Source organism: Dendrobates tinctorius, unplaced genomic scaffold (genome assembly GCF_039654945.1).
Source record: "Dendrobates tinctorius isolate UK_male_01 unplaced genomic scaffold, ASM3965494v1 ptg000115l, whole genome shotgun sequence".
Taxonomy (NCBI): domain Eukaryota; kingdom Metazoa; phylum Chordata; class Amphibia; order Anura; family Dendrobatidae; genus Dendrobates; species Dendrobates tinctorius.
Window position 1 is genome coordinate 9,114,503 of NW_027361783.1, and position 17,079 is coordinate 9,131,581.

General features: G+C 40.5%; 1 protein-coding gene across 10 annotated transcripts in view; it reads right to left on the reverse strand.

Annotated features, from left to right (window-relative positions):
- Positions 1-17,079, reverse strand: part of CUNH18orf63 (chromosome unknown C18orf63 homolog) — a 321,901-nt gene that overhangs the window by 103,803 nt on the left and 201,019 nt on the right. For 9 of the 10 annotated variants that reach the window (XM_073589993.1, XM_073589985.1, XM_073589984.1 and 6 more), the window contains 3 exons: positions 11,070-11,179; positions 5,343-5,439; positions 4,889-4,974 (listed from right to left, as the gene is read on the reverse strand). In XM_073589993.1, coding sequence (XP_073446094.1) covers positions 4,889-4,974; positions 5,343-5,439; positions 11,070-11,179 — 293 coding nt within the window. The remainder of the gene's footprint in view (positions 1-4,888; positions 4,975-5,342; positions 5,440-11,069; positions 11,180-17,079) is intronic. The other variant, XM_073589990.1, reaches the window with a different exon arrangement.

Below are 17,079 nucleotides of genomic sequence, written 5' to 3' on the forward strand. Positions count from 1 at the left end.
TGAGGAATATGCGGTCCAGACTCACTGCTACTGAGACTCAACCTCGTGGAAGACAGGGTGGTGGTGGTGGCAAACTGACTGGAAGCATTATCAGTTATCCAGCCAACATCCTTTTGACACTGCTTTGGGTTCAATAGTGGAGTGCTGCTGCAGTCCCCTAGTAATTGGAACAGGAAGTTCGGGCGAGAAGATGTGGGTGTTTGTGCCACAATTTCAGCTTACCTACGGCCTCGGTCTCAGCCTCTGCATGCACCATCACGTCCAGTTCTCCATCCCTTGCTTCGCGCCTTGCCCATTTTAAATGGAGGACAATATTTTCCATGTTCACTACAAATGGCTGAATTTGGAGCGAACTTATATGTGATCCGTGTGACGGAAGACCACAGTTTTAAATAGCTGGCCTGTAGGTAACGATTTTTAACAGCAAACTGGTGTCAATAACTTCACTAACACACTGCAAAAAAGTTTAACTGGAGGCACGAAATGGAAGAATTTTGAGCGCACTTATATGTGATCCGTGTGACGGACAAACCACAGTTTGAAATAGCTGGCCTGTAGGTAACTATTTTTGACAGCAAACTGGTGTCAATAACTTCGCTAACACAATGCAACAAAATTTAAATGGAGGCCAGAAATGGCAGAAATTTGAGTGCACTTACAGTATATGTGATCCATGTGTCAGACAAACCACAGTTTTAAATGGATGGATTTTTAGCGTTGCAACATGGAAATACTCTGGCTGCATTCTGAAGTGCCAACAAGCAAATGGAGCAGAAACACGGTGTTATCTGGATTGCTTTTTAAGCATATAATCAGGATTAAGATCCAAAAAAAAACCCATTACTGACCCTTGATACCTGGGGCTTTGTCTAGAAATATCTGTAAAAGCAGCAGCAGACAGAACTAGAATGTACCCTCTTGCAATATGCACTGCAGTCTGCCACATACACTGCCTGCCGGCCTAGCACTGATATCTATGCAGCTGGATTAGTCCTCAGAAGGACTGTTGAGATTGATATGTATATATTTTGTGGTATACCTACACTAACTAAGAAACAAGTAAATCTCTCCCTAGCTCGGCAGCACCTCTCCCTATACTACCTGATTCCAGAATAGACTGAGGAGCATGGCAGGGCCAGGTCTGATATAGACCTGATGACGATGTGCAGCCAATTACTGTAATAACGCAACCAACATGGCTGCAGCATTACAGTGTATGGAAAACAATCCCTGCATGTTCTAAAGAGTGCCAAACATGCAGGGAGGGGACCTAACCTCCCACCAAGCAACCCCGTAAATACTCAGTGCGCTCCGAGCATCTTGAGCAGCGAGATGCTCAGGCAAGTACCAACTGGTGGCGAGCATGCTCGCTCATCACTACTAACCATTACTAACCCCATAGTCACATTGTACAAAAACACACACACACACCAAGAATAAAGTCCTTTAATTGAAAAAAATGACACTCCTTTTAATAATCTTAATTAAACCATACTTACAACCTCGCCTAATTCCAACCCTCTTTCTCCTGTAATAAAAGTGAAATAAAAAAACATACCATACCTGTCTGTCGTTCTGTCCCATGCCGTAATCCATGTCTGGGGGATAATTAGTTTTCAATCTGGCCGGTGCCAAGATGCGAACGTCGGGGCTGAGAACCACTATTGAATGAGTATCACAACGATACCTCATTTATATAGTTTTTCTATGTTTCGTGCTTTTATACAATAAAAACTTTTATAGAAAAAATAATAATTTTTGCATCACTTTATTCTGAGAGCTATAACTTTATTTTTCTGCTGATGGAGCTGTATGGTGGCTTGTTTTTTTGTGGGACAAGATGAGGTTTTCCGCGATATGTTTATTTATATCCGTTTTTTGATCGTGTGTTATTCCACTTTTTGCTTGGCGGTATAATGATAAAGCATTGTTTTTTGCCTTGTTTATTTTTTTAAGGTGTTCACTAAAGGAGTTAACTAGAGGGACAGTTTTATAGGTCGGGTCATAGCGGATGCTGCGATTACAATTGTGTACTTTTATTGTTTTTTTCATTCAAAATATTTATTTAGTGATAGAATATAAATTGATCTTTTATTTTTGATTTTTTTAATATTTTTACAATTATTTTAATTTTTTTTTACTTTTTTCTAACTTTTTTACTTTGTCCCACTATGGGACAATCATTTTTTGCAGGCTAATCACTTCTATAGCCCTCTGCCAGCTTCTGGAATGATGCAATGTTCAGTCACAGAATTTGGGGGTTAAAGTGCCAGTAGAGGTGACCGCTCTTGGCACCTAGTGCTAGGTGTCAGCTGTCAGAATTAACTGACACCCGGCGGCGATCGCCCACACACCGTGTGCATGGCCGATCGCGATGACATAATATTCTGTACCAGGTCACATGGACTGAATATTACATCTGATGTGATCAACAGCATGGACCCCGCACCTCTTCCCGTGCCACTCAGCTGTCAAGACAGCAGGCGGCACTGAACTGTCACTGCGTGTTTACACGCTGTGACAATTTAAATGCATGCCCTTCCTGGTGCGTGAACTTACACCCAGCCCTGACTGGCTATGCCAGTCATTGGACATTAAGTGGTTAAAATCCGCTAGATGGTTTTAGAGAAAACCATGTTTATGTTCAAATGCCAATGAAGTATTTAGAGCACTGTGTGTGGGGCCATGCATTCCAGTGCACCCTTAAACTTACTCAGAATCTGTGGGAGGAAGGGTTCAATGGACTGCGTGTCTCTGCCCACCAAGCTCTAAACACCTCATTTACATATAAACATAAAAAATGTTACTAAAACTATTTAGTGCATTTTGAAACTAAAAAGGTATGTCTCCTGTTAATCCTCTTAAAGGGAATCTGTCACCTACTTTTGGCGAGCTATTTAAAATGAGGTCTGTCCGGTCCGATGGGCGGTGTTTCCGATCTTTGCTGCCTCCCCATCCTTGGCCACCGTCTTTTCATGAATAGGAGTAGGTGTCCGCCATCTTTCGCGCGTGCGCTAAGCATTCTTGGCTCGCGCAGTATGCTTTGCCCAACTGCGGGCAAAGCCGAAAAGCCTGACTGTGCATGCGCCGGTTAACTAAGCCCCGGAAGTATTTTGCTGTGTTCCAGGGCCTAGTTAACCGGCGTATGCGCAGTAAGGCTTTTCGGCTTTGCCCGCAGTTGGGCAAAGCATACTGCGCGTGCCAAGAATGCTTAGCGCACGCGCGAAAGATGGTGGACACCTACTCCTATTCATGGAAAACTGCGGCCGGCAGGCAAGGATGGGGAGGCGGCAAAGATCGGAAACACCGCCCATCGGACCAGACAGACCTCATTTAAATAGCCCACCAAAAGTAGGTGACAGATTCCCTAAAAGGAACTATAATTACTTTAATACAGATTTTTGAAATTCACAGATATCCTTTAAAATAAATATCATATCAGCTTTATACATTTTGCTGGTTTATCAGGTAAATAGCAGCCTGTTTCCACTGCACGATTATTGAAAAATGAGGGTTCACAATAATCATGCAATTGTATAGTATAAATGCACATTAATGCTGTGCAAATCAAGTAAACCTGAGCAATGCAAGCATGCACACATCCTCACATACAGAGAAGCGAATTATCAAGATTAGTATTTAGCCTTGATTAGTCTGATGCAGACACTGGCCCTTTAAAGAGGTTTTCATCTACTTTTAAAGCTCATGTAAATGGTTCCATTGTAGTTTGCTAAATCAATAACAAAAATCCTATAGTCACCTACTGGATTAGCACCACCCTCCATACTTTCTACTGTGTCCCCAATTGGTACACTGAAATCAACATCCAACAGAGGCATCATGTAGCTTCTGCAGCAAATTTGTGGTTGCTGATCCGTTACAACTTTCGCATTCCAAAGTATTTTTTCCATGTTCGGACAAATGTAAACGCTACATATTTTTAGTAACTCACACTGAGTCAATTGACCGTCATTTTTTAAAGTGGTGAAACCCCTTTAATGGGTTTGATAGTTACCTTTGTGGCTGGCATTATGTGACTAGTGTTGTGTGAAACCATTGCACTATGGCACTAACACTAGCCACAGGATAGGGCCAACTGCAAAAATATATCCATACCCATTAACAATGCCTATAATGCAGCATAGTTCTTCAGAACTCTCACCACCTCATTTGGGCCAACAAGTCTTCTGTTCTTCCCTCATGAACCTTTTTTGCACCTATTATTTTCTCTTTCTCTGTCCATCTGCCCTGTTTTTTCACTCCACTGATTGCTTCCTCTCATTTCTCTTGTGCTCTGCCCCTTCTGTCCTGCTCTCTTCTTCCCTTTTCCAACTTCTAGAGGACAGAGAAGATCTCAAATAATAATATTGTCCTCACTGGCTAGAGCAGTGGGTGGAGCTCGAAGGCTCATGGCCCTCAAACATCCAAAGCAGGAAGACCTAGGCAAACTTTCACCTCTTAACTCCACAGCTATCTGCAGTGTTTGAGGAACAGGTGATCCCTCATTTGCACTACAGATGTAGTGGTAAGTTTCAGTGAACTTCACTTTAAAAAGCCACCGCTTCAGAAGAACAGAAAGTCTCCTGAGGTGGTATACTCATCTTACCTCATGACAGCTGCCATCGAGGGCTTTTAGCCCTAATGGGAACACTGTATCTTACAGCATGAAGAAAGTTACTGGGAGTAATACAATATGGAATATGATGTTCTGACTAGAAAAGCTGAGAAACTCTAGAATAAAGCTTACGTCCTTTTACATCAAATCTGCTTCTTGGGATCCTGCTACTACGTTTTTAATGTGAACATACTGTATATTTATAAGACATATAAGTAATTACCCATGTAGTGGATACCTGGTTGGTCAAACATATTGACCAGTGTAGGATACGTAAATATTGTCTCTCCAATAAACTTGAAGTAAACACTGCAGTATATCACATCACTTTCAGACATGTGTGGAAGCTCATACCCATACTGAGGAAAGATTAAAATGTCATCAAGCTGGACTCTGCACACCTTGTCTACACAGTTCACAATATACATCTAGAAACACTATACAGTATATATTTTTGTCCATGTATAATAAAGTATAAGCATTTTCATTCAAGAGCAAGTCAATAGCAGGCGAATCCTAGAGTATGACTATTTAAAAAAAAAAAAATGAAAAACTATCACTATTTGCGTATTTACTATTCAAGCAATGGAATTAAAAATTTGCAATTAAAGGTATATCTTAAATTACATGATATTTTTAATATTATATCTATGTTTTTCACTTATTATTTGAAGTGCATTTTGCAATAAAAAATGTAAAATTAAGAAACAAGGAAGAAAATTGTTACCAATGTTTTCCAGTAATTTTGAAAGTCTACGTAGGATTTAAAAGGACATTCTGGTGGAATGTCATGACTTAAGTGTACCAATCTTCCCATCTTCATACTGTCATAAAAATACCAAAAATATAGGTTACATTACATGTAGAGGTGTGAGGATTCATATACAAAGAATAGCTCAGACTTCTCCTGTTTATACCCTTTTATATCAGAGTTGATAGTGACCATGTTATTCAAGTGGACTGAGAGTGACTGCAAAATATCAGCACAGATTGGGTAGTGTCAGTCTGTTGATATTGATCAGGGTAATGGTAATATCAAGTTGCCAATCAATTTACACATTTCCAGAAGGACTTACAGAAATGTGGCAAAATTCAGCATTCAAAGAAATGAGTGTGACAATTATGCTGCCATGAAAGCTGTTAGACTACTGAAGGGCCTATCGCACTACCATACTGGTAATCCAAGGAAACCCAGCCTGATCAAATAACATTATGTTAAGGACAGCTTGAGAGACTACGAAAACAAGTCTAAAATAGTTTAAAATAATGTAAAACTGTTTTAAGTATAAAAGATACAATTTCAATGTTTAATTAATAAAAACATTAAAAGATAGTTATCTGCTCCTTCAATGGAAAAATAGCTAAAAGTCTCAAAATAAGGACACATCAAATTCTTTTCAAAAATTCAGAATTTCTAATGACAATATATACAGTATATACAGTGGGGTGAAAAAAAAAGTATTCCGCCGGCCACCAATTGTGCAAGTTCTCCCACATAAAAAGATGAGAGGTCTGTAATTGACATAGGTAGACCACAGCTATGAGAGTCAAACTGAGAAAACAAATCCAGAAAATCACTGTCTGTTTTGGCAAGATTTATTTTACAAATTGTGGTGGAAACTAAGTATTTGGTCACCTAAAGATATGTAAGATTTCTGGCTTTCACAGACTTGTAGCTTCTTCTTTAAGAGGCTCCCCTGTCTTCCACTCATTACCTGTAGTAATGGCACCTGTTTGAACTTGTTATCAGTATAAAATACACGTGTCCACAACCTCAATTAGCCACACTCCAAACTCCACTATGGTGAAAACCAAAGAGCTGTCGAAGAACACCAGAAACAAAATTGTAGCCCTGCACCAGGCTGGGAAGACTGAATTTGCAATAGGCAAGCAGCTTGGTGTGATGAAATCAACTGTGGGAGCAATAATAAGAAAATGGAAGACTGTAAAGCAGCAGTGTCCACGCTATGCAGTGATGAGGCAGTGACCCAAGCAAGTTTAAAAAACAAAAGTGTTTAATGTCCAAAAAAACCTCACAGTGCACAACACGCTGTATCCTCCGGATTGCAGCCGGGAAGCAAACAAAACAGTCCGTGGCCAGTTGCCATGAGCGACCTCGCTGCCCGGGTATGCAAGGGGTGCCAGACCTTTTTGGCTCAGTATGGCCCCGTGTTGCCTCACACAGGGAACGCTCTGCAGACCACTGCTCTGTGTCTGTGCAAGCCAGAACTCACACTCCCAAAGGTCTGCCTGCAGGGTTTTTTTTTCCTTTTTCCAATCTGTGACCACAGGCCACTTATAAGACCTGGGCTGGAGGAAACGGACCGGACTCCCCAACAACCTTCCTGCAGTCTGTTTCAAAAATAAAAGCCCATACCAGGTTTTCCTCAATAAACTCCTTGGTCAAAAATAACTTGACCAGGTTAAACTTACTTTTATTTCGCCTTGTGAGTCACAGGCACACTGCTGTGACCACAAGGCTCTCCAGTGGATCTAATACACTTCTGAGCGCATCCTGGGGGACACAGCGACCCTCACATATGACTCCGGTCGCTGCCTCACAAAAAGACATACAAGACCACTGATAATCTCCCTCGATCTGGGGCTTCACGCAAGTTCTCACCCCGAGGGGTCAAAATGATCACAAGAACGGTGAGCAAAAATTCCAAAACCGCACGGGGGGACTTAGCGAATGATCTGCATAGCACTGGGACCACCGTAACAAAGGCTACCATCAGTAACACACTATGCCACCAGGGACTCAGAACCTGCAGTGCCAGACCTGTCCCTTTGATTAGTACATGTCCGGGCCCGTCTGAAGTTTGCTAGAGAGCATTTGGATTATCCAGAACAATATTGGAAGAATGTCATATGGTCTGATGAAACCAAAGTAGAAACAAAACTCGTCGTGTTTGGAGGAGACAGAATGCAGAGTTGCATCCAAAGAACACCATACTTGCTGTGAAGGATGGGGGTGGCAACATCATGCTTTGGGACTGTTTCTCTGCAAAGGGGACCAGGACGACTCATTCGTGTACATGAAAGAATGAATGGGGCCATGTATCGTGAGATTTTGAGTACAAACATCCCATCAGCAAGGGAATTGAAGATGAAGCGTGGATGGGTCTTTCAGCATGATAATGATCCCAAGCACACCACCAGGGCAACAAAGAAGGGGCTTTGTAAGAAGCATATGAAGTTCCTGGAGTGACCTAGTCAGTCTCCAGATCTCAACCCTATAGAAAACATTTGGAGGGATTTGAAAGTCCATGTTGCCCAGCGACATGCCCAAAATATCACTGCTCTAGAAAAGATCTGCATGGAGGAATTGCCCAACATACCACCAATAGTGTGCACCAACCTTGTGAAGACTTACAGAAAACGTTTGACCTCTGTCATTGCCAACAAAGGATATATAACAAAATATTGAGATGAACTTTTGTTAATGACCAAATACTTATTTTCCAACAATAATTTGCAAAATAAATTAACCAAATCAGACAAGTTGATTTTCTGGATTTGTTTTCTCATTTTGACTCTCATAAGTTGTGGTCTACCTATGATGTCAATTGCAGGCCTCTCTCATCATTTTAAGTGGGAGAACTTGCACAATTGATGGCTGACTAAATATTTTTTTCCCCACTGTATATACAGCTCTGGCAAAGATTAAGAGGACACCACATCAAAACCCTGTCATGGGCAGCCCATTCTTCAGACCTGAACCCCATTGAAAACCTCGGGAATGTAATCAAGAGGATGATGGATAGTCACAAGCCATCAAACAAAGAAGAACTGCTTTAATTTTTGCACCAGAAGCAGTGTGAAACACTGGTGGCAAGCATGCCAAGATAAATGAAAGCTGTTTTTAAAAATCATGGTTATTCCACAAAATATCGATTTCTGAACTCTTCCTGAGTTAAAACATTAGTATTGTTGTTTCTAAATGATTATGAACTTGTTTTCTTTGCATTATTTGTGGTCTGAAAGCACTGGGCTTTTTTTTTTTTTTAATTTTGACCATTTCTCCATTTCAGGAAAAAAAGCAAAATTTATAAAAAAATTTATTGCTTGGAAATTCGGAGGCATGTTGTCAGCAGTTTGTGGACTAAAAGAAAAAATTACATTTTACTCAAAAATAGACCTATAAAGAGAAAAATCAGACAAACTGAACATTTGGAAGTGGTCTCTTAATTTTTGTCAGAGCATTATCTGGCAAAAACTGAGACCACGCCAGTTTTATAAAAATCAGCTTCTCTACATGTCTGACAGTCATTCCATTCCAGTGTCCGTTGAATTCCAAACATAGTACACTATATTCTACTTAATGTGCTTCTGAGGTGATCACCTGAACCAAATCTTATTTAACAAAGGAAAGTATAAAAAAAACTCTGCTGTGGTGTTCACGATCCTCTTGCAATAGGACAAGTTGGATGGCAAAACAAGTGCTAGTAATATCCCAAAAGTAATAGGACTGAAAAAATAACTTAACCATGACAAAGGAGTTGAAAAGAAAAGTCTTGAGTGAGGAAAAGAAGGGCTCAATTCTGGCTTCACTAGCAGAGGGATACAGTGAGTGTCATGTTGCCTCCATCCTTAAAATTTCTAAGATGGCAGTCCATTACAACAAGGTCAAGCAGCAGGTATTGGGGACAGCAAGTCTACAGACCTGCAGAGGACGACAACAACTCTCCACTGACCGGGATGACAGTCATCTTATTCGAATGTCACTTGGCAACCACAGAATGACATCAAGTGATCTACAAAAGGAATGGCAAATGGAAGCTGGAGTGAAATGCATGGAAAGAACAGTTCCTAACAGGCTCCTAGAGGCAGAGCTCAAGTCATGCATGGGTTTCCTCCCACATTCCAAAGACATACTGATAGGGAATTTAGATTGTGAGCCCCATCGGGGACAGTGATGATAATGTGTGCAAACTGTAAAGCGCTGTGGAATATGTTAGCGCTATATAAAAATAAAGATTATTATTATTATGTAAAGCTAGAAAAAAGCCTTTCATCAATGAGAAGCAAATGAGAGACAGGCTTAAGTTTGCCAAAGACCATAAGGATTTGACAACAGAGGACTGGAGTGAGGTAATCTTCTCTAATGAGTCTAATTTTCAGCTTTGCTCGACACCTGGTCGTTTAATGGTTAGACGGAGACCTGGATAGGTGTACAAGCTACAGTGTATTGCACCCACTGTGAAATTTGGTGGAGGATCGGTGATGATCAGGAAATGCTTCAGCAAGGCTGGAATTGGGCAGGTTAATCTTTGCGAAGGACGCATGAATCAAGCCGCATACAAGGTTATCCTGGAAAAACAGTTGATTCCTTCTGCTCAGGCAATGTTCCCCAACTCTGAGGACTGTTTTTCCCAGCAGGATAATGCACCATGCCACAAAGCTAGGTCAATCATTGTGTGGATGAAGGACCACCACATCAAATCTCTGTCATGGCCTGCCCAACCTCCAGACCCGAAACCTCTGGAATGTAATCAAGAGGAAGATGGATAGTCACAAGCCATCAAAGAAGAACTGCTAAAATTTTTGTACCAGGAGTGGCATAAGGTCACCCAAAAGCAGTGTGAAAGACTGGTGGAAAGCATGCCAAGACGCATGAAAGATGTTTTTAAAAATAATCGTTATTCCACAAAATATTGATTTCTGAACTCTTCCAGAGTTAAAACATTAGTATTATTGTTTCTAAATGATTCTGAACTTGTTTTCTTAGCATTATTTGAGGTCTGCAAGCACTGCATTTTTTTGGTAATTTTGACCATTTCTCATTGTCTAAAAATAAATACAAAATTTAGCTCTTGAAGATTCAAAGACATGTCAGTAGATTATAGAATAAAAGAGCAATTTACATCTTACTCAAAAATATACCTATGAAGAGAAAAATCAGATAAACTGAAAATTTTGCAGTGGTCATATATACACACTTTATATATAAAATATATTATATATATATATATATATATATATATATATACATACACACTATATATATATATATATATATATATATATATATATATATATATATATATATATATATAGACATATACACATAGTGGGCAAAATAGGTGCTTTTACACAGGTAACGAGCTCAAACAGGTGCAATTAATACAGGTAATAATGAGTGCAGAGTAGAAAGTAGAAGGGCTTCTTAGGCTGGGATCACACATGCGGGCCTAAGAAGCTCCAATCCGAGTGCTGGCGGCAGTGCCGGGTAATAAGATGTGAGACTCATCCGATTTTTTCACATGTGTGATCCCGGCCTTAAACAAAAACTAACAGGTCTGTAAGAGACAGAATTCTTGCTGATTGGAAGGTGATCAAATACTTATTGCATGAAATAAAATGCAATTTATTTATTTAACAATCATACAATGAGATTTTCTCATTTTTCTTTGATTAAATGTATGATACATGCATCCTAATGAAAGCTTACCTTGGTAAGACATAGCACCAATTACTTGAGCTGCTTTTTTTTCTTATAAAGGAACTATTCCAAGTTAATGAACTCTCAAAGCATTCTGAGCCAACATCAAAATCACACAGCTAGATTAAAAAGAGAAAATAGTATTCATTTTTCTTAAAGAATAGGGAATTTTTATTTATGTAATGTTATGTATGTTAATGCTATGTCCGGGCAGTCCCATAGACAATGAATGGAGCACCAATGCACATTCTTGACCTCCATTTCATTCAGATGGGGCTGTGCATAGATTAATTCTCTGGATTGGCCCAGCAGTTGGACTCTCAGCAATCAGTAACTTATCAATAACATTAATGTTATGTCAACATCATTGCAACCGTTTCCCTTCCAAAAGTTTTTTTCCTTCTTGCTCGTCAATTCTAATTTTTTCCTTCACTTAATCAAATTTTTTTTTTTATAACTAGACAAATTCCAAATGAAGGAAGCATGTGAATGCAAGTGAAGAAAAACTCATTATTAGGCCCCCTTCACATGTTCATGTTTGCAGCACGTGTGGCATCCAATTTTTTGTCACGGATGCCACATGTACCCATTATAACCTAAGGTGATCTTCATATGTCTGTGTTTTCACATGACCATGTGTCTGTGTGAACCACACAGAGACATGTCCGTTTTTTTCAGGCAGCACGAATGACAAGGGCTAATAAAAGTCTATGCAAAACACGTACAGCACACAGATAGCATCCATGTGCCGTGTGTGTTCTGTTCGTATTTAACATTGTAAAGTATAGCAGAATCTTTGTAATTTCACTTTCTTTATCCATACTGGAAAAAGAAGGATGGCACACTGATCCAAAACACTGACGACACCGGTAAGGTTTTTTTTTTATGAGTACCAGTTTTATACTTTTATACGAATGAGTGAAGGGGGCCAGAGGTCATCTATTTTTGACAATCACTTTATTTTAGAAGCAATACACTAAATTAAGTTGATCACCTCATGTTAGGTTTCCCTGAGATATGCAGGGTAACATTGCAGTAAGTATTAAATTTTCAAGCAGCTGTGTTCTTCAGACCAAAGAGAATTAAATGCTTTACATAACTGCAAATATTATGACCTGCTATGTTAGGATCAAATGCAAAAAGAATCAAAAGGCAAACATGGCTTTGTTGCTTATCCTTTTCTGTTGCTATTTCACCAGTATTGTAAGACATAGAAATCAGAGGTTTTATAGCTTGCAAAAGGTAGATTACACTGATGGGAGGAAACATGGCATGAACAGGGGAGCTTACTTTCTCTTCTGTTCTCCAGCTTTCCCTTCATGGAATATACTGCTGATAACTTAATTAAAAATTAAAATGAACAAAGTCCAATTATTAGCTTGCTTTATAATGGAAAAAACAAAGCTATCCACAATTATTCCTTCTGTCACATTTCTAAACAGCTTATTCTTTTAATTGCTAACAATGCTGTCTGGGGCAGTGTGAGACTCTGGAACAAACATTTCACCTGAGAAACTACAGGTGTACTCTTCTTCATGAACCGGGAGCATCGGACGAGAATTTACAGCTAGAACCTTTTAGGCTATGTGCTGACGTATGCAGAAAATTCCTGACTAAAAACCGGACTCCTTCCCAGGAAAAACGCATTTTTTTCGCGTTTATGCATTTTTTTCCGGAGCATCCACATTTTCATAGAATATAGTTGGAAATGGGTTTTTTTTCTGCAAAATTAATGAACATGCTGCATTTTTTACCACGATGCTTTTTTTTGTGGAAAAAAACGCATCATGTGCACAATAAATTGCAGAATGCATTATAAGAATGCTTAATGTATGTGTTTAAGCGTTTTTGCATGGAAAAAACGCTTCAACGCTTATGTGGGCACACAGCCTTAAAAATGCCATGCTATACATATAGGCACCTTCATGCAATTTTATGTCAAAAAGAAATTTAAAAACAAATGCATCAAAATTATTAGTGGTTATAAAGGTATCAGCACATGACATCTTTTTCAAGTTGGGATGTGCCTGAAAAAGCGCTTCAAAACCAGTAAAAAAATGAAAATAATGCAGAACAATGTAAAAGCAATATTGCTATGTACATGTTCAGACTTTTGTTACTTCTTTAAAATGTTTTAGGGTTAGGAAACCATGAAGCAGTTAAAGTAGTAACCTGTTCATTTTTCGGGCTGTTTCATTTAAAAGCCACCCACTATTTATAGTTTAAGCATAGGGAGAAAAAGCCGCAAAAAGAAAAAATCGCGGGCAAAAACTCCAGTCAAACCAGCTCTGCGTAAAGGTGGAGAAGTCGTCCTGACACCCTCTCTGAAGACTTCTTGTATTAATGTATTGCAATAACCTGTTTGATATGTGTAAAAGAAAAACTGACTGAAACAATGAGAACTAGCCTTAACAGGTGCACACCAAAAAACAACTTGCATATCAAAATACGAAAATGGTTGCACTCAATCCTGATAAAGCATTTCAATGTGAAACACATGAAGTGTGAATAGCAAAATGGCTTTTGAAATGTAGGAAAAATACACAAGACGCTTAGGACAAAATTTGGCCAAATAATCCACCATCGTCAAGGTAATCTCATTAAACAGATGGGTTCCTGACCTAACTGCCCAGTGAGAACACTTACCTATGGCTAATATCTGAATGTATGGGTGAATATAAACACCTCTCTTGGTAAAGCCAACATTTATGGGTTGTTCGGAGCCTAATGTGATTAGATGTACATACTGTCACATGCTGTACATTTCCTTATGATCCTCCTTGAGATGGTTCTACTCCTTAGTTGGAGTCCAGCTGTGTTTAATTAAACTTATAGGACTTGATTTGTAAAAGGCACACACCTGTCTATATAAGACCTCACACGTCACAGTGCATGTCAGACCAAATGAAAATCATTAGGTCAAAGGAACTGGCCAAGGAACTCAGACAAAATTGTGGCAATGCACAGACCTGGCCAGGGTCACAACAGAATGTCCGCAGTACTCAAGGTTCCTAAGAACACAGTGGCCGCCATAATCCTTAAATGGAAGAAGTTTGGGACCACCATAAGTCTTCCTAGACCTGGCCGTCCAGCCAAACTGAGCAATCGTGGGAGAAGAGCCTTGGTGAGAGAGGTAAAGAAGAACCCAGAGATCACTGTGGCTGAGCTCCACAGATGCAGTAGGGAGATGGGAGAAAGTTTCACAAAGGAAACTATCACTGCAGCCCTCCACCAGTCGGGCCTTTATGGCAGTGTGCCCCACTACGGAAGCCTCTCCTCAGTGTTAGACAAATGAAAGTCCACATAGAGTTTGCTAAAAAACACTTGTAGTACTCGCAGACTATGAGAAATAAGATTATCTGATGAGACAAAGAAAGAAGAAAGAACTTTTTGGTGATAATTCTAAGTGGTATGTGTGGGGGAAAACAAAGTACTGCTCATCACCTGCCCAATACAATCCCAAAAGTGAAACATCGTGGAGGCAGCATCATACTATGGGGGTGTTTTTCAACTGCAGGGACAGGATGACTGGTTGCAATTGAAGGAAACATGAATGTGGCCAAGTACAGAGATATCCTGAATGAAAACCTCTTCCAGAGTGCTCTGTACCTCAGACTTGGCCGAAGGTTCACCTTCCAACAAGAAAATGACCCTAAGCACACAGCTAAAATAACAAGAGTAGCTTCAGAACAACCATGTGACCATTCTTGACTGGCCCAGCCAGAGCCCTGACCTAAACCCAATGGAGCATTTCGGTTGAGACCTTAAAATGGCCATCCACTAATGTTCACCATCCAACCTGATGGAACTGGAGAGGATCTGCAAGAAAGGATAGCAGAGGATCCCCAAATCCAGGTGTGAAAAACTTGTTGCATCATTCCCAAGACGACTCATGGCTGTACCAGCTCAAAAGGGTGCTTCTACTCAATACTGAGCAAAGGGTCTGAATACTTTTGTACATGTGATATATCAGTTTTTCTTTTATAATAAATGTGCAAAAATTTCGACACTTCAGGTTTTTTTCAGTCAAAATGGGGTGCAAAGTGTACATTAATGTGAAAAAAATGAACTTTTTTGAATTTTCCAAATGGCTGCAATGAAACAAAGTGAAAAATTTAAAGAGGTCTGAATACTTACCCACTGCATGTAGCATCCGATTGTCTCGCATGAGATAATCATTGGACACTATATGCTAGTCTAAGTAAACCCTTAGGATTCGCTCACAATAGCATATAAATCGGATGCATGCAATGAGAGAAAGTATTAAGTTACGTACCGGTAACGGTATTTTTCGGAAGCCCATGACAGCACCACGAGAGAGGGGATCCGCCCTATAGGAACAGGAAACCTACAGATACAAAAGGGTGGCACCTCTCCCACGCATCAGTTGGATTACAGAGCTTGAGAGGCTACCATGGTTAGTACACAACATATGATATATACAACCTATCTACCCTATTTAACCGAATTATTTCATACCATCTCCCACATATGGTGATTCTATGAACAATCTTCTAAAGGAGTGCACCCCTATACGTGAACAAGGGAGGGAACTAAGGGTGCTGTCATGGGCTTCCGAAAAATACCGTTACCGGTACGTAACTTAATACTTTATTCGGACTCCCATGACAGCACCACGAGAGAATTACAGAGATGTAAACTAACTTAGGGAGGGACTACAGCCTGCAGCACCCTTAGCCCGAAGGTGAGGTCTGAGGAGGCACCCATGTCTAACCGATAGTGGTTAAAAAAGGTGGAAGGAGATGACCAAGTGGCCGCCTTACATATTTGATCAATTGATACTCCAGATCTCTCCGCCCAGGATGATGCCATGGCCCGAGTGGAATGTGCCCTCAGGTTCTGTGGAGCCGGACCGCCACCTGCTGTGTAGGCAAGAGAGATAGCCTCCCTAATCCACCTTGCTAATGTGCGTTTTGATACTCTGTATCCTTTCCTGGAACCTTGGAAGGATAGGAATAATGCGTTCTCCTTCTTCCAAGGATCCGTAGCTGCTAAATATGTCAGTAAGCATCTTCTAATATCTAACGCCTGGAGTTTCTGCTCTTTAGGGTTGGTTGGGTTAGGGAGGAAGGAAGGCAGAACTATCTCCTGTGTCCTGTGGAATTGTGTTGCTACCTTGGGAAGGTATGCTGGATCTGGCCTTAGGATCACTCTATCCTGTAAGAACTCTGTGTAAGGAGGCAATCTGGAGAGTGCCTGTATGTCGCTCACCCTACGTGCGGATGTTATTGCTACCAGGAATGCTGTTTTAAGGGATATAATCTTTAGTGAGGCGGAATCTAAAGGTTCAAACGGACTTTCTGTCATGGCTGTAAGGACTAAGTTTAAGTCCCACGGTACGCATCTGTCTTTGTGTATAGGTCTCGATCTGGCCGCTGCTCTGATGAACCTTGCTACCCAATAATCTTTTGCAATATCAGCTGCAAACAGGGCCCCTAAGGCTGAAACTTGTACTTTTAGCGTGCTTGTGGAGAGACCCAATTCGAAACCTTTCTGGAGAAATTCCAGAATATGTTTCGTGGGAATTCCATCTCTGATGTCAAAGTGAAAGGTGGACAGGAAGCGTTTCCAGGTCCTAGCATAGATATTAGTGGTGGTTAATTTTCTGCTTCTTAGGAGGGTGTCAATTAAGTTCTTGGAGAACCCTCTATTTTTTAATAGTGACGTTTCAAATACCACGCCGTCAAATGAAGTCCCGCTACTTGTGGGTGGCTGACTGGCCCCTGGTAGAGGAGATCCGGAAGGTTCGGCAGTACCCAGGGATCGCCTACCGACATGGTCCTCAACCATGCGAACCAGGTCCTCCTGGGCCAAAAGGGGGCAATCAGTATGACTCTTGCCTGATCCTCTCTGATCTTCCTGACTACCAGAGGAAGAAGATTCAATGGTGGGAAGGCGTATGCCAGAGAAAAATCCCATCTTATCAGTAGGGCATCCACCGCCAGGGGATTTTCCCTGGGGTTCAGAGAGCAGAACAATCTTTCTTTTCTGTTTTTTC